The 24146-nt window shown below is 39.8% G+C and overlaps 1 protein-coding gene across 4 annotated transcripts in view; it reads left to right on the forward strand.

Moving 5' to 3' along the window:
- VSTM4 (V-set and transmembrane domain containing 4) overlaps positions 1-24146 on the forward strand; it is a 166772-nt gene that overhangs the window by 71867 nt on the left and 70759 nt on the right. For 3 of the 4 annotated variants that reach the window (XM_069067243.1, XM_069067244.1, XM_069067245.1), the window contains exons 6-7: positions 5692-5798; positions 8772-8833. In XM_069067243.1, coding sequence (XP_068923344.1) covers positions 5692-5798; positions 8772-8833 — 169 coding nt within the window. Of the gene's footprint in view, positions 1-5691; positions 5799-8771; positions 8834-9177; positions 17964-24146 lie in introns of those variants that run through there. The other variant, XM_069067246.1, reaches the window with a different exon arrangement.

The raw sequence follows: 24146 nt of genomic DNA on the forward strand, positions 1-24146 counted from the left end.
TCCCTATAACAAAGTCTTCTGTTGCTACAGTGAGGTTGACCTCTAGCTTCCCAAGAATCACAGCTTGGGTGCCACCCCCAGCATGAGACCTTTCCTGTCGCCCCAGACATAAGCACTCTTTTCCTCTTGAAATATCCATGTATGAGCTTTGGATTTTCTTGATTATGTGCATGTTTCATTCCCCTAGTACAACATACCCCTGCAGAAAATGTGAACTCCTCAAGGGTAGGGACTGTCATTTTTCTCTTTGTTGCCCTACTGTCTAACACAATGCCCGACTTGCTAAATTGAACTGATTTGAACTCTTCCTAATTCTTTCCAAGTCTTGATGTTAATCATCAAGTAGGGAGCCAGAAGTGATGAACTTTTAGTATGAGCAATCTTCTTTCCTAGATCCCACCCAGAAAGAGCAGTTTGTGATGACAAATGGTAAAATGAGAAACACTACAGAGGAGACCGCAATACTATCACAGAAGTCTTGAGAGACTGGGTTACTGAGTATAGGTACAGTTTCTGAATGGACCTTATTATTTCCCCCAAGAAACTTTGCTCCTTCTGTGGATTCAAAATATCCTCAGTAATATGAGTTTTCCTTTCTGAAGGTCAAGTGAAAGGCAGCTGGGGAGAGAGGCAGGAGGTTTATGGATAAAGGCTTTAAAAGTAGACCAGAAAGATGAGATTGAAAAAGTCTGACTTTATTTTTCTGCCCATTGTTTTCAATATGATTCAGATAAGAGCATGTTAAGGATGTGGGAAATATCGAAAGGTTTTTTTCTAGTCTGAAAGGATCATGTCAAGTATGGCTGACATTATCCCAGCCCAAGGGCATGAAAGCGATGAAGACTTGGTTGCTGAATAGTTTGCTTCTAATCACAGAGCATAATATAGAATCAAAAAATCTTTTTTCTCTCCTCAGGGCTTTAGTCTGCTTTGTTTACTCCCCAAAAATAGAAAAGTGAGAGGAATATTACTGACTACCATCAGTAGTAACTCAAATGAACTGTGGCCAGAGAAGAAAAAAAAAGAATGATCTGGAAGAAAAATCAAAATATCTTAAAAGCAGAAAGCTAGATATAAATACTACATGTGTATATATATATATGTGTGTGTATATTCATATACATGATATTTTTGTCTATTTGGTTTTATGAAATCATCACTATCAAAGTCATCCTCCTCCTCCTCAAAGAATTACTAACTTCTGGTCTGGATCTGTGATTTCATTGGGTGCTCACATTGGAGACACTTCTATCACAGGAGATCAGCAACCATTCTGTAATCCATAGGCCTAGAGAGTTGTAGGGGACACTGGGTGATTGAGTGATTTGCTTAGGGCCACACAGCTCATAGGCAGTTCAGGATTGGGACTTGAACCCTAGTCTAGCTCCCTAATTGCCATGCAATATTAAGTCAAGAAATGATAATCATTCGTATTAGTTCATATTTCTACAGTATTCTAAGGCATATAAAGTACTATCCTCACAATGCCCGTGAGGTCAGAAGTACAAGTATTATCCCCATTTTATGGATGAGGAAACTGAGATCCAGGGTAACTGCATTACCTGAACTTAGAGAATTCGAGTCTCCTGATTCCAAATCCAGCCCTTTTTTGTTGCATTGGTTAATCTCAATGTGGTCTAGTCTCATAGATTTCTTATACTCTCATATGCTCATATTCAAAGGATTTGTGATTTTGCCATCCTACAGAACTTCAGGTATGGTCACTCCTTCCAACAACAGATTAAAGTTCATCTAAGACTTGGTAGATAAATACGAGGGAGGGTTGCCCAAGGCAGAGAGAGGCTAAGAGATGTGCCTATGGACATTCAGAACTGGTCCTTCTGACACCAAGCTCAGTGCTCCAACCCATGCTGTCTCTATACTTTTATATACCATTTTTAATGTCATGGTGTACAACATGAGGCTCTCAAAGTTGAAATTGCTATTTTTAAGGAAATATTTTTTTAATCTGAAAGCACCATAGAAATGAGAGTAATCAGCACCATCAAGACTATTTTTATAGGTATCATTTGAGAATTTGGAAGTCAAACCATATTTTGTTGGGGTGGAGGATGATTCATTCTTCCCCATTTCTACACCACACGAGGGTTTGTAGGGCAAGGAAGTTAATTCACAGTGTGAAGAAACAGGGCACAAAGCAATTGACATCCTTCTGGGATGGAAAGTGCTCAGGATTTGAAAGGAATCCCTGAAGGCTTTTGTCCACCACACAAATGCAAGCCCCTTGGATATGGAGTGTGTTGGCATTTCCCCAGCCCAGAGAAGAGAAACATCAGGCAATGAAGTTTAAAAATAAGCTACCCACAAATAGCGGTTCTCTCCAGCTAACCAAGCACCCTCATTTTCAGGGAGTTTCCATCCATGCATGTTTTCCCAACTTCCTCCATTTTTCTGGCTCCAGAGAAGCTTGTTCTTTCTTGTCAGAGATATAATACCACACTGTTTGGCCCTAAGATAATATCCTCACTTCCCTTTTATTGGAAACTCAAGACACAAAGACATACTGTTTGTCAGCCAAGTGTGCTCTCAAGCATTGTCATTTCAATGGAGGAACTAAGATGCTCTGAGGATAATGCTTTGAGTTGTGAACCCAAGTGATGCTCAGTTGTGCACACGGCGGCCTCAGAATGGAAGCAGAAACCAAAAATAAAAAATCACAGGAGTTCTATGGTTAGAGAATCACAGCTGAATTTTGTTAGAGCCAGAAGGGGTTGTAGGCATCTTCTAGTCCAGTGCCCCCATTTCACAGATGAGAATCTCCTAGGATCATAGATTTGGAACTGGAAAAGGCCTTAGAGATCATCTAGTTCAACTGTCCCACTTATAGATGAAGCAACTTAAACCCACAGTGGGTAGGAAACTTCCCTGTAGGCCTGGAAACTTCCCTCTCCTCCCCTTTCTTCCCTCTCCCTCTTTCCTTCCCTTTCCCTCCTCTCCCCTTTTTCCCTTCCCTTCCCAAAATGTATGCTAATTTGGAACAAGGGAGATAATGGAAAAGAGATAGAGATTCCAAGAGGCATAAGTGAGAAGAGAGATAATTCCAGACATGGAGCACAGCCTATGCAAAGGTGCAGAGATGAGAGTTGAGATATTATTAATGGAAAAGAGAAAACAGGTCATTTTGAATAGAATTTGGAGGGTGTAATCAATAACAAATGTCATTTAATTCATCCAGAGCCCCATGCTTAATAGGATACTGCTTACATAAAAATTCAACAAATGCTTACTGAAAATATTAGTAGTGTTACAAAACATTTGCTTGGCCATGTATTTTTAAGCCCAACTGATAATGCTTGGTCATAGTGCTGCTCATGCCTAATTTCCTAACACCAATCAAATCTAGGAACTGACTACACTTTTTGCCCCCTACACTGTTTTCCTTCTTCATTAATTTGATCCATAACAGTAATAATCAGACCTCAGTACTATAAAGATCTGTAATTTGGTGTGTGTGGATACTCCCTCCACCAGATTGTAAGCCCTCTCTGATTTAGTAACTGGTCTTTGAAAGTTGCTTTATCCAAATAATTCAACCTTCTGCAGTTAACCTCGGTAAGAATCTTTCTGAAACTTGGCTAGGCCATTCCTAGGTAAACAGATATGTAGTATGTCACTGAGCCCATGTGCAAAGCCTTTCCACTGCCTGCACTCCATAGGCACAGCTTTTAAGAACCTAAGGGCATCTCTAAGTCTAATAGGTTTTAGACCTATAGGTTTGGAATTAGGCATCAGAGTAGAACTTTAGTGGAATCGTATCTTAGAATCAGTAATAGCAATGATAAAAGACTAACAATTAAATAATTAATGCATAGCTCTCCAGCTTAAAAGGAGCTTTACTGACTTTATCCTGCTGGACACATCAACCCTATGAAGGAAGGAGTGCCAGTATTATTATTCCCAGTTTTTGGAAGAGGAAGCAGACTCAGAGCTTAGGCACTTTGCCCAAAGTCATGCAGCTAGTAAGTGGTTTATCTGAGGCATTAATAGGATCACGGAGCTGGAAGGGCCCTAAGAGGCCATCGAGACCAATCCCCTCTTTTTATACTTGAGGAAGGAAACTGAGGCCCCAAGGAGGTTAATTGGCTGGCTGAAAATCACACAGGTAATAATCATTGGAGGGAGAATTTGAACCCAAGTCCTCTTATTTCAGGGCCAGTTTTTATATTAGAGTGCTGGATTTAGTTAATGTTGAATGCCTTCAGACTATTGAGTATTTAAGTGATTTAAAAAGCTCACATGGCCAAGTTCTTACGTTGATCACCTCATTTGCTTTTGTTACTGTCTTCTTCACTGGATCTCTTCAGGCCCCCATTCTTTAATCTCTGTGTTTGATCACAGCGTTCAGTTAACAAAAGGACTCTGTACTTGGAGTCTTGGCTGTGCTATGATCTACCTGCCTCATTTTCCTCTTCTCTAAAATGGGGAAAAGGTGATAGCTTGTGCTGTCTGTTTGACAGGGTTGTTGTGAGGATCAGATAGGATGCTTTTGTCATCATAAAGCATAGTCTATGCATATCTAAGCACTTTTGAAAACAGTTTCCTTGAGGACGCATAGTCAAGATCATTATTATACCTTATAAAAAGACATGAAGCAAACAGATATTGGAACATTAGAGGAGAGATAGAGGACAAAACAATGATTCTTCATTTCATTGGGAGTAACAATGGACATACTCCAAGTTGAGAATGATATTGATGTGCCTTGGGGGTAGTTGGGGAATAATTGGGATCCCTAGTTCTTTAGTACAAATAGGGCAGGTTAAGTCATACTGCTGAGAAAACAGGTGTAGAAATGGGATCTGCTTGCCTGCTCTCTCTGTCTGTCTCTTACTTTCTCTTCTCTCTTCATCATTTCTCTCTCTTCTCTCTGTCTCCCTAGCTCTGTCTCTTTCTCTCCCTCCTTTCCTTCTCCCTTCTTTCACTCTCTTTCTCCTCTTTCCTTCCTTTCTCGCTTTCCTCTCTGTCCTTCTGTTCTCTTCTTTTCTCTCTCTTCCTCCTTTCTTTATTTTTTCTATTTGTCTTCCTCTGTTTCTTTGTCTCTTGCTCTCACTTCTTTTTCCCCTTCTTTCTCTCTTTCCCTCCTTCCTCTCTCTTCTACTATCTCCTCTCTCCCTTCTTTCTTTCCTTCCTCTCTCCACTCTTCTTTCTTTCTTCCCATATGTTCCCTTGTCTTTTTCTCTCCCTCTTTTCTTCCTTCTTTCTCTCCTTCCTCTTTCTTTCTTCATCTTCTCTCTCTCTCTTGCCTTTCTATCTCTGCTCTATCTGCCTCTCTATTTCTTTGTCTTTTTCTCTCCTTCTACTCTTTCCCTCCTCCTTCTTTCCCTCATTTCTTTCCTTCCCCTCTCCTTCTTCTCTTTCCATTATTTCTCTTCCTCCTTGTCTTTGTCAATCTCCATTCCTTTATCTTTTTTTCTCTCTTCTCTCTCTCCCTTCTTTTTCTCCCTCCTCTCTGTCACCCTCTCTTTCTTCTAGTTTCTTCCTTCTTTCTCTCTTTTTTTCTCCTCTCTCCCTTATCTCTCCCTCCTTTCTCTCCTCCCTATGTCTCTACCTATCTCTGTTTCTTTGTCTCTTTTTCAGTCTCCTCTGGCTCCCAGTCTATTTGTCTTTTTCTATGCTTCTTATTCTTGCCTGGCTGCCCAGGAGCTTCACACGGAGTCTTTCTCTTCACAGCTCAGGGGAGACAGTCACCAGTGTGACGAGCTTGTCACCTCTCCAACCAAAAAAGATCAAGAAGAGGAAAGAGAAGCCTGATGTCCCTCCTGCAGTTCCTGCCAAAGGTATTGAGAGGGACGTGCATCTTCACAAACTCAAAGCACAAAAAGCTCTGAAAAATTGTCTGGAATTTTTCCTGTGAGCACATAGTAAGCACTAATAGATGTTTTTTGAATTGGATTGAAAGAAGGGATAGAGAAGCTGTCGACTTAAGGGCTATAGTGAATGTGCCAATACATCAATAAGAAACATAACAGGAACTGCAACATACATGTGTCCTTAACGTTTGCAAAGGGCTTTATATATATATATATATATACCTCATTTGAACCTCAGGATAGCTCTGTGAGGGTGGGTACTAGAGACATTAAGGCACCAATTTTATAAATATGGAGACTTATTATGGAAGTTCATGGTTGCATAATACTTGTATTATACCCACGGTTACATAATTATTGTGAAGGACCTGCAATTTCATGAAGGTGGAAACTCCCTCCTGCCCTATATATCATAACCTGCCTCTAACTTATAGTCTTGGAGAGATACCCTTGAGCCAGAAAGTTTAAGTGACTTGCCCATGGTCACATAACTGTTAAGTTCCAGAAGAAGGATTTGAACCCAGACTTTTAGAATTCTATCCACTATACTACACTGTATTTTCTATAATAATTAGTCCTTCTTGTTCAGTCATTTCAGTTGTGTGCAACTCTTTGTGGCCCCATTTGGGGTTTTCTTGGCAAAGATACTGGAGTGATTTGCCAATTTCCTTCTTTAGCTGATTTTTACAGGTGAGGGTCTGTAGGAAAAAGGTTAAGTGACTTGCTTTTTCACACAGGGTCACACAGCTGTTAAGTATCAGGATGTTTTTGAACTCATGATGTTGAATCTTCCTGATTCCAACTCCAGTGCTTTATGAACTGTAACACATCTTTGCCCCTAAATATTGGAGAGTTGCTTGAGTTTGCTTTTGCCTTTTCCTGCCTGATGCTGGAGGAAACTTCTTCATAATTTGAAACTCTGAGGTAGCTCCAACATTCTGTTTTATTTTATTAGAGTGTAGCTTCTACATGCCTAATACATCGGAGGTATTACACTTGGTTACTGTGGGACTCTGGGGGTCAGGGGAGGGGATAAGACACCTAGGGTTTAGGTTTGGTTTTGAACCTGACTCATTTGTGATGATGGGCAATTTGACTTAATCTCTATGAGCCACAGTTTTTTTTAATCTTTAAAACAGGAATCAGAACAATATAGCCTAATACACAGAAGGCTGGTCTTGGAGTTAGAAAGACCTGGGCTTAGGGGCAGCTAGGTGGCTCAGTGAATAGAGCACTGGTCCTGGAGTCAGGAGGACCTGAGTTCAAATCCAGCCTCAGACACTTAACACTTACTAGTTGTGTCTCCTTGGGCAAGTCACTTAACCCCAATTGCCCTGCATTTTCCCCCTCCAAAAAGAAAAAAAAGAGAAAGATCTGGGCTCAAATCCTATATCAGGCACTTCCTAGTTCCATGACCCTGGGCAGGTTACTTAATCTCTCTGTGTTTCAGTTCCCTCATATTTAAAATGAGGCAGTTCAATTGAATGACCTTTAAGTGCCTTTTCATTGCTAAATTTGTGCTTCTGTGATTCTCTGGAATTTCTGAGGCCCAGACAACTCTCCAAGACAGCTGCATTACTTATATGCACCAAGAAAGGGAGTTTCCATGTTGGAAAATAAAATCACAAGTCTGGCTGAAAAGGAAAATGAGATAATATCCCCTACATTCTCCAGAGGGTTGCTGTGAAAATCAATTGTGATAATGTATGTAAAAGTATTTTGAAAAGTTTAAAGTTCTATGTTTTATTAAAGTTATTAGTTATTAGGTAAAGTTATTAATATTACTTCCTCAAGCATGCTCTGGGGAAAGACCAGTGTTATAATTTAATAAAAATGAAAAAATAGATAGACATATGTATTCTGGGTTAATTCCAGAGGCAATACTTTGGGTCACTCTAGTTCTACTTGTTCTTAAGCCAGGAGATGTTCACTTTCCAGATATCACCTCTGTGAGGAAGGGAGATAACAGGAGGAGTGACAAAGGAACATTGTACCTTTGTCCACAGTGGGCATGTGTAGCAGCAAGCTACATACCCTAGCATACCCAGGATGGCTGCTAGCACAGGTTCTTTGATCCTCTTTTCTAATGGAAAGCAACTCAGAAGGGGTTAATAATCTTACTTTAATCAAACATGCATATCATTCACTTAGTTCAGGGGTAAAAGTCAGTACCCTGAACTTCAGACAATACAGATAGAAGTGAAAAGCAGACAAAAAAATACAGACAGAGAAAATAACACAGTTCAACAGAGCAACAGACAGGGCTTCTAGCTGTCTGACCATTACATACATACATAGTTACCAGAGAAAGAAACACCAACAATTGGGTTTTCGAAGCTGGGGGGCTCAAGGGCTACCCAGAGTCTCATCTGGCCAAATTACACAACTCTTCCCATAAACGAACCCCAAAGCTAAACCTCACCTGAGAGTACATATACCCTTCTTCAGGGTCAGAGGACATCACAACCTTCATGACCCACTGCCTAACTGTAAAGTAACAAAAGGTGTGGGCCTTCCTGAAAAACAAGCCTCCCCCTAAGCAAGCTTCTCTTGTTGGGCTCCAAGTGAGGCCCATTAAGGGGCAGGGAAGATCTTGAAATTTCCTAGGCCTATTAAGGGGCGGAGAATATCTTCAAATTCCCTTACCATTACAGCATGTCTATGCTCTTGTCCTGTTTATAGGATATGCTCAGTACGGAGGGAGCTTCCATTTTGAATTTGGAGGTTGGGAAGGTGGAGTGCCCTGTACCTTTTAAGAAAATAAAACCACCTGAGATGGTGGATCAGGGCATGAGATGGCTTGACAAAGAGGCCTGTTTGTTCCAATGAATATTTGACCAGGCAGAGGAAAGGAGGGCATGGTCTGGAATGATAACTGCATGTGTTTTCTCCAACTCCTAAGTGAGGCTGGCAGACTAATTTGTCTATTTGTTTCTTTAGCTCCAATAGCTAATGCTTTCCACAAACCAAAGTTGTTGAAACCACAAAGAAAAGTTATCCTGGTGAGTACCTTTGCTTCTTATTTTTATTTTTTACCTCAAGTTCTCAGTGTTTTTAAAGAAGTGAATGTTGTATTTATCAACTTAGAAATATTAACACAGCAGCAGTCAGTCCTTTTCCATTATTACTCTTCCAGGAAAATGGATCCCCTCAGCTTCTGATATGATAGTTGTCCCATTTCCTTGGGCCTGTGGGTTGTACCACCTGTCCCACATCCAGACGGGATTCTCTCTGGCATAGGTCTTGAGTTCTGATCCTGAATATAGCCCACTATTCATACATAGTGCTATCTCTGTCTCTTTTTCTCTCTGTCTCTCTGTGTCTTTATCTGTCTCTTTCCATCTAGGGTGAAGGAAGCTTTGACCTCTTTGAAAATATGAAATATTAAAAATATAATTTTTCCAGATTCCCTGCTATTTAAGGTTTATATAAAAAACACATATTCAGAAATGATAGTCCTAGTTTCAGGTGTATTTGCTAAACATTTAATGGATTTACCTCTCTTTAAGTAAACTCAATATATGGAAATATTTACACAAAAGGTAGATCAGAAGATCCCAGATGATTAATTGTTTGAAAAATAAATTCTTATCTAGGCATGGTGGTACTAATCCCAGAGAGCAGGGAGACTGAGACTAGAGGATCTCTTGAGCTCAGGAGTTCTGAGAAGTAGTTGATAAGGATGATCATATAATCCACACTAGGCATGGTATTAATAGAGTGATTCCCCCAGGAGCAGCAGGCTGCCCAGTTGCCTAAGGATAGATGACTCAGCCCAAGCTGAAATAGAACAGGAAAAAGTTTCCACACTGGAAAGTAGTGGGATCAGTCCTGAGTGTCCCCTACATTTCCTAGCATTGATGAGATAAAGAGAACCAGTCTTAAAAAAAGGAATTCTTTATTCAATAAAATTATTTTTATTAGAGTTTCTTTCACCACTAAACTCCCCACTGCATTTTAAATGTCATTTTATTTAGAAATATTTGTTTTATATGCAACCTTTCAGAAACTTGTCAGTTATGCAAAGCAAAGTACATTGATGAAGACATACCATATTGGAAAGAACTGGCTAGGCCCCGGATAATACCTGTGGGCCTCTGCTCCCTATAAGGACTCCAGGGTCAAACCCATAGCACATAACATTGTTATATGTTGTGTCTGCAGGTTTTAGTAAACATTAAGATTTATTGTCCCAAGAGGTAAGTATTGACCTTAGTTTCACCTTAATCAATATTTACCTCTTAGATCAATAAGTCTTGATGTCTGCTGAAACAACAGTCAATATGTACGTGTTGGCCCTAACAGACCTTGGCAAGAACCTTTAGAAAAATGATTCTAAGGCTTTTCCCTTTTTGGGGTCCCAATAGATGGGGACGGATATATGATGTAATGAGATGTATGTGATAACAGCTATTAGGGGTTTATGCAGCATTGTTCATTTGGGTGTAAGGTTCATATGCTTGTTTCATAGTCTAATAGCCATGGTCCAAGGACCTCTAAAACTCTGTGCTAATATATGAGCTCTACTCTTGAGGGATGACCCAAAAAGGGAAGACTTCAGCTTGTTGAACCCATTTGAAGTCTATACCAGGGAAATCTCCAAGTATGAATTGGGTTTTGCTGTTGCCTATATGTCCACAGATGTGGATAGATGTTAGCTCCCAAATGGGCATCTAGGAGAGTCCATAGCTATGGGAAATGCATATGCCCAAAATATTCACAGGATTGCATAGAAAGATACAAAAATACATAAAGCACTGAAATAGTCTGTAAACTCTCCTTGGAAGGGAGCTAAACTGGGACCTTCCATGGAGCAATCCTTTGTTATTCTAGTAAATTTCTCTTTACTACATCTACATATACATGAACTCCACCAAGCCTCCTAGAACTACAATATGATTTAGAGTCAATAAATGTTTATTAATCACCTACTATGTGCCAGGTGTTGGGAAAACTGAAGGTATAAAGAAAAGAAAGACATTGCCTGCCTCAGGGAACTAAGAATCTAATGAAGAAGGCTACGTACAAACAACTATGTAGAAACAAACTATAAAGGATAATTAGGAAATCATCAACAGAAGGAAGGGCCTGAAATGACAAGAGATTGGGAAAGGCTTCCTGTAGAAGTCTTTAGCTGGTTTTAGCTGGACTTTTGGCAGACTTTAGCTGCAATCTGAAGGAAGCCAGAGAAGCCTGGCAGAGACGAGGAGGAAGAGCGTGCCATACATGGAGGACAGCCAGTGAAAATGGCCGGAGATGGCAGATGGAGCATTTTGGTTAAAGAATGGCAAGGAGGCCAATATCAGTGGATCCCAGAGTACGTATGTGTATGTGTGGGGGTGGAAGGCAGAAGAGTACTGGAGAGATGTGCGTGTGTGCGTGTGTGTGTGGGGGGGGGGGGGGAAGGGTCAGATTATGATGGACTTTGAGCACCTAACAGGAGTTCATGTTTGATCCTGGAAGTCATAGGAGTCTCTGAAGGTTATTGAGTAGGGGAGTGACATGGTCAGGAGGACGCTTCTGGAAAATACTTTGACAGTTGAGTGGGAGATGGACAGAAATGGGGAAAGACTTATGACAGGGAGAACAAGCAGAAGATAGGGACATTTTATCCAAGAAGGTAACACTAGCTTCGGCGCTGCTGGACAAGCAATTCTCTTCCTATCTGGTCTGCACAGTATAAATTATTCACCATAAAAGTAGGGATAAGGTTCATTTATTCATTTTTTTCAGTTATGTCTGACTCTTCATGATGCCATTTGGAGTTTTCTTGGCAAAGTTACTGGAGTGGTTTGTAATTTCCTTCTCCAGCTCATTTTACAGATGAGGAAGTGGAGGCAAACAGGGTTAAGTGACTTGCCCAGGGTCACACAGCTGGTAAGTGTCTGAGGCTAGATTTGAGCTCAGGAAGATGAGTCTTCCTAACTCCAGGCCTGGTGCTCTACCCACTGAATCATCTAGCTGCCCAAGGGATAATGTAGTAAGGCTCAAATTCCTTCCTTCTCCAAGTCATAGGTCCCTTTCAGTGTCCCTCTAGCTTCAGGGGCCATGTGGGTGATTATCTTCTAAGAAGATACTGTTCAGCAAATACATGGGCAGTCCATATTCTTTCCCCAAGAAGGGCATTATTCAGGAACATTGTCCATATGTTCTTTACTCAAGTTAAGGGGGCAAACATATGTCTGCTTCAGGCATGTGCTTCTGTAAGGGCCCTAATTGGCTGATGTCTCTTGTGCCAGTACAGTATGCTCTTAGGTCTTGGGCAAACTCATGTAATTCCCCATGTGCTTTTGTCCCAAGGCAGTCATGATCAGTTTCTTGGGTTAAGTTCATGTATATGTATATAGTATATATGTAAATATATACACACATATATATGCATGTACATATGTATCTACATGTGTGTATGTACATATATACATACAGACTTCCTCAAACTCCTCTTTTCTTTCTGGACCCAGAACATAATCATCCACTGAGCAACTGTCTTCTGAATCAGAGAAGGTGAAAAAAAAGTCCCACAAATACTAAGCTGGTCTCCCCCTCCCCTACATACTCTCCTCTGTCAGGTAAATTCACACTTAGATTTTTAGAAAACACAATAGTTACTTCCTTTGTTTAAGAAAAATTACAGAAGACAGAAAGGTGACTTTTTTGAAAAGTCAGTCATGGATTCAGTGAGTTGCTGGAGAGGAGAAGAAAAACCAATTATTTCCATTATCTCTGGGCAAAAACAAACTAGTGTTTTAAAGAGAATGTAGCAAGGGTGAATAATAATTACAGATCCCATTATCTGGTGCTTTGCATGAGACTTGCTACAATCCTTTTCGTAGTAGGAACCAGATTTCATTGTATCTTGTAGAGGGGATGGGAAGTTCTGAGTATCCCATAATAAATTTAAAAAACCACATGTGGAGCACAGGACTCACTACATTTCCATATACTGATGGGAATCCTGGCCATAGTATTGTCTCAGCTTACAGGAAAGTGTTTTTTTTTTCAAACAAACTATTATTCGGGAAATGCACTTTGGTATCTCAGTATCTCTATCTACAATAAAAGCATGCTTATCTCTGAGAGAGAAAGAGAGAAGGATTTGATTCATACTCACTGACTGAAGACTAGGCATTAGTGTGGAAGTAATGAATTTTGTCAAAACCTCTGGGTGCTTATTGTGGATGAAGGCTCTTCACAAAACAGTCAGGCCAACTCTTTAAACCCCTGTGCCTTTCCCAAAAGACCATTACAATAAAATACATTAAAATCTATAGCATAAGCCATTTTAAGTTTTTATCCATCTCACAAGAGCTAAAGAACGTTGTCTTGTATAGCCCTACTCCCAGCTTGCTGACCCAGAGGCAAAACATCATAGGTGAGAGTCAATAGTCAATAGATGTTTGCTGAGTGCATATTATGTGCCGGATACTGTGTAAAGTGCTGGGGATTCAAGTATTGTATAAGATATGTAGGGAGGCTTGGGTTCAAATGCTGCTTCAGATATTTTCAGTTATCTCATCTATAAAATTAAAGGGATAGACTCTATGGAATATAAGGTATGTGTCAGCTATAAATCTATGATCATGGATCTCAATGGGGGTAGGCGGGAAGAAAATGTTTTTGAAGTCAGATTCAGGAGTATTCTGGAACCATGTCAACCTGGTTCATGAGAGTTGATTGTTAAATCTTCAGTGAGCATTTACATCCTGGAAATTAAGGGGCACTACAAACCAGGCTTTTTTTGTTGTCTTGTTGATAAGAAGGGGATGGAGAAATATTCATAACAGAATAAACTTGAAAGTATGTCATGTATATAGGTTTTTCTCCCCTAGAGAGTCAATTGTTAATCATTTACCAGCATAGAAATACAATAGATTTGGGAATGCTGGCCTTACTCAGCCATGGCCAATTGAAGATAAGGTCTAAGTTTTGTATCTCTCACAGCACCTGGTACAATCCAGTGAACATAATGGTAGCTTGATAGTTATTTGTTGAGTAGAATTGAGTCAATTGCCAAGACCTTGGAAGAGAACCAAGCCCTCCAAAATGATCAGTTAGATAGATGGTCCACCATAGGCATATATGGAGTGTGGGCTTAGTGTCCTGGTGAACCTTGGGGCAGGCATTGCCATTGTCTCTTCTCTTGAGGTCACACGCAATCCCATTCTCTGTAAATACCCTCTGAGGTCCATGAAAATACAAGGTGAAATTTCATAATTGCCAATTTTTAAAAAGCTATCTTGGGTGTGAGGTGAAAACCTAATTAAGAATGATAAAAGGTTGGAAATCAGGCATTGTTGAGTGAACAATATACTGCTTCCATTAAAATACCTGACACCATTCATAATTCATCGTCCTCTTCTAATCCAGGCTCATCACTCAGAGGCCATCTTTTACTATCTTCCCCCCATCTTTTCTGTCCCCCTACTCACACCACATGTAACTAGTTGCCAAGTCCCCTTAATTCTACTCTCAGGGTAAACTGGTTTTACCCGTATCCAGGGCCTTACCATTTACCTAGAGTGCGGTAAGAAAGAACCGAAGAACATTTTCATTCCAATCTCCCCTTTCCCAATTTTCTCATTCACATCAAAATAACATTAAGGTACAATTCTGTCCATGGAGGTCCGCAGCTCAAAAATCTTCCATTGCTCCCATTACTCATAAGAGGAAACCAAAACTCCTTAATTAGTGATTTAAGGGCCTTCACAATCTGGCTCTAACTTTTCTTTCTGACTTTATTTCATGTATTGGCATTCATGCCTACTAGGGAGAATGAGAAGAATGGAATAAGCATTCATCTAGTATGTCTATTATATACCAGGCACTATGCTAAACACTTTCCAGATTATCTCAGTGAATCCTCACAATAACTCTGGGAAGGAGATGCTGTAATTATCCCCATTTTTCAGTTGAAGAAACTGAATTAAACAGAAGTCAAGTGACTTGTTCAGGGTCACACAGTTAGTAAGTGTCTGAGGATAGATTTCTCTCAGGCCTTCCTGACTCCGGACCTAGTGCTCTGTGTATCCTGGCACCATCTTGCTTACTCTCTAGTTTAGTCAAAGTGAACCTACTAATTGTCCTCTGGTTTTGCCCTGACAACTCTTGCCTCAGTAGATTCATTTATTATGGATTCTTTACTTGGGGTTGAATTTGTTTTCTTTTTAAAAAAATAATTATATTTTGAAGTAATTGGTTTCTTTTGTAAAATAATGTATTTTATCTTATGCACTTAAAAACATTCTTCAAAGGAGTCCATAGATTTCACCAGACTTCCACTGGGGTCTATTCAGGAATGGGCTGGCAAACATTTAACAATTGGCTCTCTAGGGGAAAATGCAAGCAGACCCTTTTAATTGTCATCTGCATTATCAATTTTTTCTTCATTATTTCCTTAAATCTCAAAAATGAGCGAAACAACAAATCGAGTCCTCTCATTTGAAGTGTTTGCTGATTTCCCAGGTGTAAAAGCTGACATTGAAAATTTGACACCTGGCTCACCTGAGCCAGTGTGAGCTGGCTTTAGCACACTCCTGAGCCCATGGCACATACAAACAAAAGATGCTTAAGAACCCCAGATTTAGAGTCTCCTGAGTCTGGAATTCACTTCTTCCTCTTATCCCTTTGCAAGTCTGCTTGTCTTTCTGACCTAGCTCAAGTGCCTTCTTGTCCATGAAGCTGTCCCTATTCCCAAAGCTAAAAAGTGTTTTCTCCCTCCTTAGATTTTCCCAGAACAATGTGGTAAGATTTCCCCTTCTTCTATTTCATGCTTAACCTTTTGTTTATACTTAGCTGTTATGCACCTCTTATTCCCCTCCCCCTACTAGATTATAAACTCGCACAGGGTAGAAACTATGTCATTAAAAAAAAATAAACAGCACATATACTCACATGCCTTTGGATCCTCAGTTTCTAATGCTATTCCTTGTATTGAGAAAGCATTTCATCAATATTTATTGAATTGGATTTAATAGAGTTGATCAGTCTAAAAAAGAGGAGGAAGATCATTTCTGCCTGCTACCAAGCCATCTGAACGACTGGTTAAAGCTGAATAATTTATCTAGTATTTTGTTTAGACCAAACATTCCAGTGTTTTGCATCAACAAGATGATCTCCTTTCATTGTAAGGTTGGTGTCTGAAAAGGTACTTCATAATTTCCTGAAAGCAATCCAACTTGCTCTTTACCTTCTCTACAACCTCGGGTCCAATTTACAATCCAGATATGCAGAGTGTTGGACGAGTTCTAAAGCATGAGGATCTCAATGCCTGGTGAAATCTGGGGAAATTCTTCATCCATTTGGTTTTTCCTCTGTGGATGGATGGGTCAATTTTTTTTGAGTGATTACAGATTTCTTCCAGAAGGCTCTGCAATATTCTGGGACTTTGTTGCATTTAGCACAATATTATCCACCTACAAGATCACACCATCCTTAGGGAATCACTTGTCAACATGGACTTTGTTAGATCTCTGTTACAGTGGTGAGCACTTTTGCCAACTGCACTTTTCCCTCTTTTGTTTTGTTTTTGTTTCGTCTTGCCTGATATTTGTTATCAAATGGTTGGTAAATGGGGTTATTTCCATTGTTTTATCTTTGAGGAATCTTGAATAATTTTGCTTTGTGGATCAGAAACATTTTGTTGTAACAGAACAATAGGCAGCATTTTGTTATACTGAATTAATTTTTTTAGGGAGGTAATAATCAACAATAATAAACACAATAGGAGCTTATATTCTCTACATCTTTCATTTAATCTTTAAATAGCATAGATGTGACCCATTGCTGAATATCACTTATGAAAGTGGGGTTGCAGGGGTGGCTAGGTAGTGCAGTGAATAGAGCACTGGCCCTGGAGTCAGGAGGACCTGAGTTCAAATCCGGCCTCAGACATTTAACACTTACTAGCCGTGTGACCTTGGGCAAGTCACTTAACCCCAATTGCCCCTCCAAAAAGCAAAAAAAAAATTAATAAAGCGTGGTTTTTTTTCCTAACAATACCCTCATTGAGAATGCCTTCAATGCATGTATATCTAGACGATTCTCATAAACATTTTGTATAGTTAGGAGAATAGGCTAATAGATTGATTATAATTGTTCTCTCACTCACTTTTTTGGGGGTATTAATAAGATCTCATCTACAACACTACCATCTCTGAGAATAAGAATGCTAATTAAAATAGGGATACATTATGTTACCAATGCCTTCTACTTCAAAGACTTTCACCAAAGAAAGGAGTGAACCTTAATTTGCAATGAGAGTACAGTTAGACATCAGAAACTTTTTACATAAGGAACACTTAACTGTGTTAATTGGCTTCTATAGGATATTATAGATTTTCATCTCTAGAAATCAGTTACATTACTGATTATCTTGTATGGCCCTTGTATGTATGGTCTGCCCCACCTGGCAGCAGGAAGCCCAACTAGTGGTGGACCCTAGGGGTTCTTTTCAGGTCCAGGAGTCTGTAAATCTTTGTTGCTGTGGCAGATACATCCTTTCCCAGGATCACCTCATATGTTAGAAAAAATCCACAGGAAATGTGAGCTATCATTTGGTCTGCCAGAATTAAAGAGACAGAATGAACTCAATTCATCATTCCCCACAGTGAGTTTGTGTTCAGTTGTGGCCTTAGATCTCAGGAAAGTGAAAATAACATGGAGCTGTCTCATCAAGTTTAGAGCTTGCTTGGGTTATGGGAAAAATCTTTTCTCCTCAATCACTATGTTCTAGCTACAGAGAACATGCCGCCAGGGCCAGAAAAGAGTTTCACTATCATAAGTAGGGGGGAAAAGGGGGCTTTAAGGCACATTAGACACCAGTGTTAGTATTCTGAGAGGATTTTAATAATAACCTAAATACCGGCAAAATTATTTCCAGAGGACATGCATTTCAGGTTTTTTGAAGGATGTTTATAATAAGCTGGAGAATTTCTCTTGTTGTCGTTAATGTGTTAGAATTGGCTTCAGTTAAATTTTACATGAAAAGGATATATTAACCTGCATAAAATATGTACATAATCTCGATTTAAAATTAAAAAGAAAAAAAAAACCACCACCATTACGCAAACACGCAATCCGTCGCCCTGAGTAAAGCCTTGGGGGGAAAAAAGCAAAAAAAAAAACCCCAAATCCCAACAACTTCCTTGTATAGGATTGGTACCATTTCAGCAGAGATAAAAATTCTATGCTCCCCTTGGTACACATGCATTTCACATTATTGTCACTAGGAGTTATATATGTGTTGATAGATTGGGCGGGGGAGGGGGAATTGGCAGAGAGGGGAAGAATAGATCCTAGAATCTTGAAAGGAATAGTGATTCAAGAAAGGTTCACTGGATGAAGGAGTCAGAAAATTAGGGAGAAGAAGAGATGGTTCCACAGGCCACATGTGAGTGGCAACAAATGGCTTTGAGCAGAATGTGATCTTTTCTGGGATGGAGAACTTTACTAAGGTGAGATAATATTCTTAGTATCTGAAGCAGCCAGGGAGGTCCACTTTTTCCTATTTCAGACTCAGAAGCAGAGAGGGGTTACACTTCCTCTAGCCCTCATAGGAACTCTGGAATCTCACTTCAGTAAGCACGTTGGGTCAGGTACTGAAGCCATGACCAAGCATCCTTACATATTTCTAGGCAGTTACAAAAGCTGATAAAGGAAAGGTAGTGTTGCATCTTGGGTAAAATACTGGCCTCTGAGTCAAGTTTCTGACCTATACTAGCTGTGTGATCTTGGGTCAATTTATTTACTCTCCCAGTATTTGAGGCACATGGGCAACTAGGTGGCACCATAGTGTGTAAGACTCATCTTCCTAAACTCAAATCCAGCCTCAAACACTTATTAACTGTGTGACCCTGGGCAAGTCACTCAACCCTGTTTGCCTCAGTTTCCTCATCTGAAAATGAGCTGGAAAAGGAAATGACAAACCACTTTAGTATCTTTGCCAAGAAAACCCTGAATGGGATAACAAAGAATCAGATATGACTGAAAAATGACCGAACAACCAAGGCATTTGTCTAATTGTCCACAAAATGCAGAATGATGCTGATCTACATTGATAGAGTTCCCTCCATCAAAAAAACCCACTGAAGGTTAATATAGTATTTTGATCTCATGAAAGACTGTATCAATTCAAAAATTATTTATTGAGTAAGTTATTGGGGGTACAAAGAAGAAAATAGTCTCTGCTCGCAAGTAGCTTACATTCTATGGGATTGTACATAAACTATTGTACAAAATAATAGAAAGTCACTTTAAAGGGAATGAGCATGAACAGATGTAATGTAATGCCAAAAGAAAGGCAACTTCCCAGGTTCAAAATACCAGCATAGGTGCTCTCTATTTTATTCAGTAACAAACCCAGAACAGAGAAGATCAAAACATGACATCATTCAAAATACAGCATTTACTAAGTGTGATTAAATAATCTCCAAGGCCTACCCCACCCCAGGACTTTCCAATCATTCAATCAATTACAAAGTCTCTGTTCCAAATACTTCTCCACCCCTAGGCTATACCTTAATTAAGTCCACCACAAAGCCCCTCTTCTCAAATGGAGATTAGTTTCCAAACATAAGTAAAATACATTCATTTGCTCAACCATAGAACACAAAAAGGTCAAAAGTTCCCCACCCCTGGATCACAATTGAATCTACCCCAGAGTTACATCAAGTTTAAACACAGCACTTAATACCCAAATGGAGGTCTTTTCTTCATCTTGACAGGAGGCAAGTTCTCAGCAATCTTAGTTCCTGGAGAGACAAGGCTTAGCAAGGCCATAAGATACATTGCCAGTCCCTTCATGAATTTATCCTCTGTCTGTAGAACAGCCCTAGAACCCCTGAACACATTAGCAAAGCCCTCTCCCAGGATTTCTGTAAACATACAACAAGAAAATCCTTCTTCAGGGCTTCTGAACCAACAGAAAGGCTCCCAGACCCCTTCAACAACAGTACTGTCCCTCACCAGTGGACAGTATTCATTCTGTCTGCAGGACAGTCTCCAGACCCCTGCAACAACAGTACTGTCCCTCACCAGTGGACAGTATTCACTCTCTGTCTGCAGGACAGTCTCAGGCCTTCTTAACCAAATGCCAGGTTCCAGGACTTCTTCAACAGGACAGTCTTTCACCAGTGGACAAATCTGGCAAAATAACATCAAAACAGACAGACAAAGTACCAGCAAAACAGCCATGTCTCCTCAGTCCTTGGCAGCTCAGGGGGCAGGTCTCAAAAGTCCAGGGCAATTCAAAGCGGCCACCAGCAATCCTCTTAGTCTCTCTCTCTCTCCACGAGGTGCAGCTACCAAAAAAAGATCTTCCACCTCTCTCCAGTGTCTCTCCAAATCTACGTCACCAGCTCCTCCCAGTTCAGGACTTTCTTTTCACATCAACAAGCCCATCCCACAGGTGGGATTAACAAACTCTGGGTTTTAATACAATCAATTTGAAAACCAAGCCAATACAGGGGAATCTTTAATTGCCATTACTATCACAACAGATAGGACTCCTGTGGAGGGGAGGGAGTTCGAAGAGGGAGGTCAAGAAAGAGACTACTCTAGATACGAGGAAACACCCATACAAAGGCCCAGAGGTAATACACGGGAGGTCAGGGAAGAGCCAGCAAGCAAATTTGATTAAAACAGAATGCGGAGGGCATTGATATGAAATAACTGGAAAGGCCATGGAAAGCCACATTGTGAAGGACTGAGGGTTTGTATTTTATTCTAGCATCTACCTCATCAAGAGTGTTGCAGGGATCAAATGCAACAATGTATTCCGTAAACCTTAAAGTGCTATGTATGTTATTATTATTATCAGAGGCAATATTCAAAGCGTTTTGAGTAGGGGAGTGATATGATCTGATCTGTTTCAGGGATTTCAATCCTGCCACTATGTTGCGAAGCAATTAGGGCAGAGCCATAAGAGATTCAAAGGAAGGTCAAGCATTCAGAGGCTATTGCTTTCAACAGAAATAGGAAAATTTGGATAAGGGATGGGAGACGTTCTGGGGAGAAGAGGAATAGAATAAATAACGTTATGGCCATGTTGAGTTTAAGATGCCTTTGGGACATCCAGGTGGAAATGTGAAAGACATTGTATACTTTTAAGGATTTCTTATATTGTTCACTGCTTACTGATCAAACATAAACTTTAATGGAAACAAATTAAATCTCTCTCCTCTAGGAAGATTTAGAAGAGAACTTTATGGAAGTATTCAAATAATGCAAATTCAAATTATAACTTAATTTGAGAAGTCTGTTGAGTAGATGAATACTATAATTAGTCTCCTTTCCTCTAGCTCTCCCCACCCACCCAACATTCACATACTTGTCCACACATACACACACAAGCTTCATAAAACAGAAGGGAACAGCAATTGTATCTGGCATTATGTCTACCATTCTGCCAGAAGAGTCCCCCACCTCAAGTACCTGGTACCCAATAGGCATGTAAGAGAGGCACTCACAGATGTAGTTATCATGGAGGTCAGAGGACTAGGACTCTAGCCCTAGTCCTAAATAAATATTTGTTGACTTAATTTTCTATGAAAAAAAGTTTTTCCATTATCTGTCCTTATAGACCAGGCTTGGCCATCCCTTTATCACCTGGTATCATTTTGATAAACCCAACTCTCTGAAATAGCACAAATGTAATTATCCCCACTGAAGGGGATGAAGGTAACTGAGGATTTGTCATGCAGCTGTTTTTAGTTGTGTCTGACTCTTTGTGACCCCATTTGGGGTTTCTTTGGCAGAGTTCCTGGAGTGGTTTGCCATTTCCTTCTTCAGCTCATTTTATGGATGAGGAAACTGAGGCAAGTAGGGCTAAGTGACTTGCCCAGGGTTACACAGTTAGTGTCTGAGGAGGGATTTGAACTCAGGAAGACTCATCTTCCTTACTCCAGGCTAGGCATTCTTTCCACCGAGTCACTAAGTGGGAATATGAGAATTTAAATGAATTTGTCCAAAGTAACACAACTGGTAAATGGTAGAAATGGTGCTTGAAATGAACCCTGGTGATCTTTTCCCTAGACCAACATTCAGGGTGTTTTTCTGCCAAGGGTTCTTTACTCCTATATATTTGCTATTGATGTTTGGTATAACAGCTCCTGTTTCAGTTTCCCATTTCCAGTGGGTAGAATTTTGCTAACTTATTTTCTCTTATTGAGAGTTTAGCTGCTGTGTTCAATGCACTGCTGGGAAATCATTTTTTTCAAAATTCTTTTTGCTATCTCTTATTTTTGTAATCTCATGAAACAATATCATTTGTGCTCACATTTGATTTTTTAAAAACCTATTTAATTAAAAAAACTTCACTTTTGAGCATGCAGTATATGAGAGTTATTATTAAAAGACATTTTCTATCTCAAATAGAATGCACTAGAAATAAAACATAATTTGGGGAAAAAAACAGAACACTGTGAACACATCTTGGTCCTTAAAAGCAAATACTAGAAACAGAGTGGTTATTTTCTCTGTTAAATCCAAAATCTGGATCAATATTTCCCTGAACCTTGAGGTCATCACCTGATTGGTTTTTGGCAAGTAAACAGAAACAGCTGGCTTTTATTTATTTTTGACTTTTAGGTTGAAAGATCCTAGAATGATTGTTCAGTCATATGATCTGATGATCAAATTCTCTTCAGAGATATAGGCTTGGGTGTCTAAGACTTGTGATTTGGAAGCAGGTTAATTAATCTCTTCTTATACAGCCCCAACACCTGCCACATAGCTGGTAGTGGCCCAGTCCTGCCCTGACCTCCCTTAAACACACATCTGTGAGTGCTACTTTTGTGCCCATGCAATAATGTTCTGCTACACACCACAGAGCTTTCTGAACATGCCTTATCTCCCTCAGGAGACTAAAAGCTGCTTGAGGGTATGGAGCTCCATCCCATTTATCCTTCCTTACATCTTCCTTTGCCCAGGGCTTTCATAGCTGACAAGGGATTAATAAATGATTTCTAAGTTGAATCCAACTGAAATGTATTTGACCTCAAGTAAATGTGGTGACTGTAGGGGTAAATAGTTTCTACTCTCTAAGCAATTTCCAGGCTATGGCCATTGAGAGGTAAGACTGAGACTGAGAGGCATCCAGGGGAGGGAAGAAAGCACAAGTCAAGAGCCCTTGGTTCAAATACCACCTCTGATATATACTGACTGTGTGACCCTGGGCAGTCTTATTATCTCTCAGTGCCCCCAAGAAACTCACCAAGACCAGAGGTGGCATGGCATGTGAGCCTCTGAATTGGTGGGAAGAGTTTTCTCATAATGAATTCCCAGTTGTATATGTGTGTATACTTACATACACATATCTATCTATCTATCTATCTATCTATCTATCTATCTATCTATCTATCTATCTATACCTATCTACCTACCTGTCTACCTACCTATCTACCTACCTACCTACCTATCTCTCTGTCTGTCTGTCTATCTATCTATCTATCTATCTATCTATCTATCTATCTATCTATCTGTCTGTCTGTCTGTCTGTCTGTCTGTCTGTCTGTCTGTCTGTCTGTCTGCCTACCTGCCTGTCTGTCTATCTATCTATACCTATCTACCTATCTACCTATCTACCTATCTATCTATCTATCTATCTATCTATCTATCTATCTATCTATCTATCTATCTATCCATCCATCCATCCATCCATCCATCCATCCATCCATCCATCCATCCATCCATCCATCCATCTATCCATCTATCCATCTATCCATCTATCTATCTATCTATCTATCTATCTATCTATCTATCTATCTATCTATCTATCTATCTATCTATCATCTATCTATCTATAGTATATACATAGATAAGTCACAATGATGCATAGATAGGTCATAATGGTATGATACATTTCATATGGGCTCATGAGAGTTGATTGCTTACTTTTTGCTGTGCACATTCACACCTTGGGAAATCAGCAAAATGCTAAAAAATCAGGGCTTGATTTATTGCTTTGTTGATTGTCTAGATTTAAGAAAGTGATGGAGAGCAGTGGCTAGGTGGCACAGTGAATAGAGAATGGCCCCTGAAGTCAGGAGGACCTGAGTTCAAATGCAGCCTCAGACACTTAACACAAAAGCTAGCCCTGTGACCTTGGGCAAGTCATTTAATCCCAATTGCCCTACCCTTCCCCCTCCAAAAAGCAAAAAAACAAAAAAGTGATGGAGAATGTGTTAATAATGCAAATTATACTTAAAAGTATGTTGTGTATTCATTATTTTTCTTGGAGAGCTGGTTCTTGAATATTTATCCACATGTCCCCATATATATATATATATATATATATATATATATATATATATATATATA

Source organism: Petaurus breviceps, unplaced genomic scaffold (assembly GCF_028583685.1).
Source record: "Petaurus breviceps papuanus isolate PSGF00001 unplaced genomic scaffold, PetGlider_PUasm1.0 90740, whole genome shotgun sequence".
Lineage (NCBI taxonomy): Eukaryota > Metazoa > Chordata > Mammalia > Diprotodontia > Petauridae > Petaurus > Petaurus breviceps.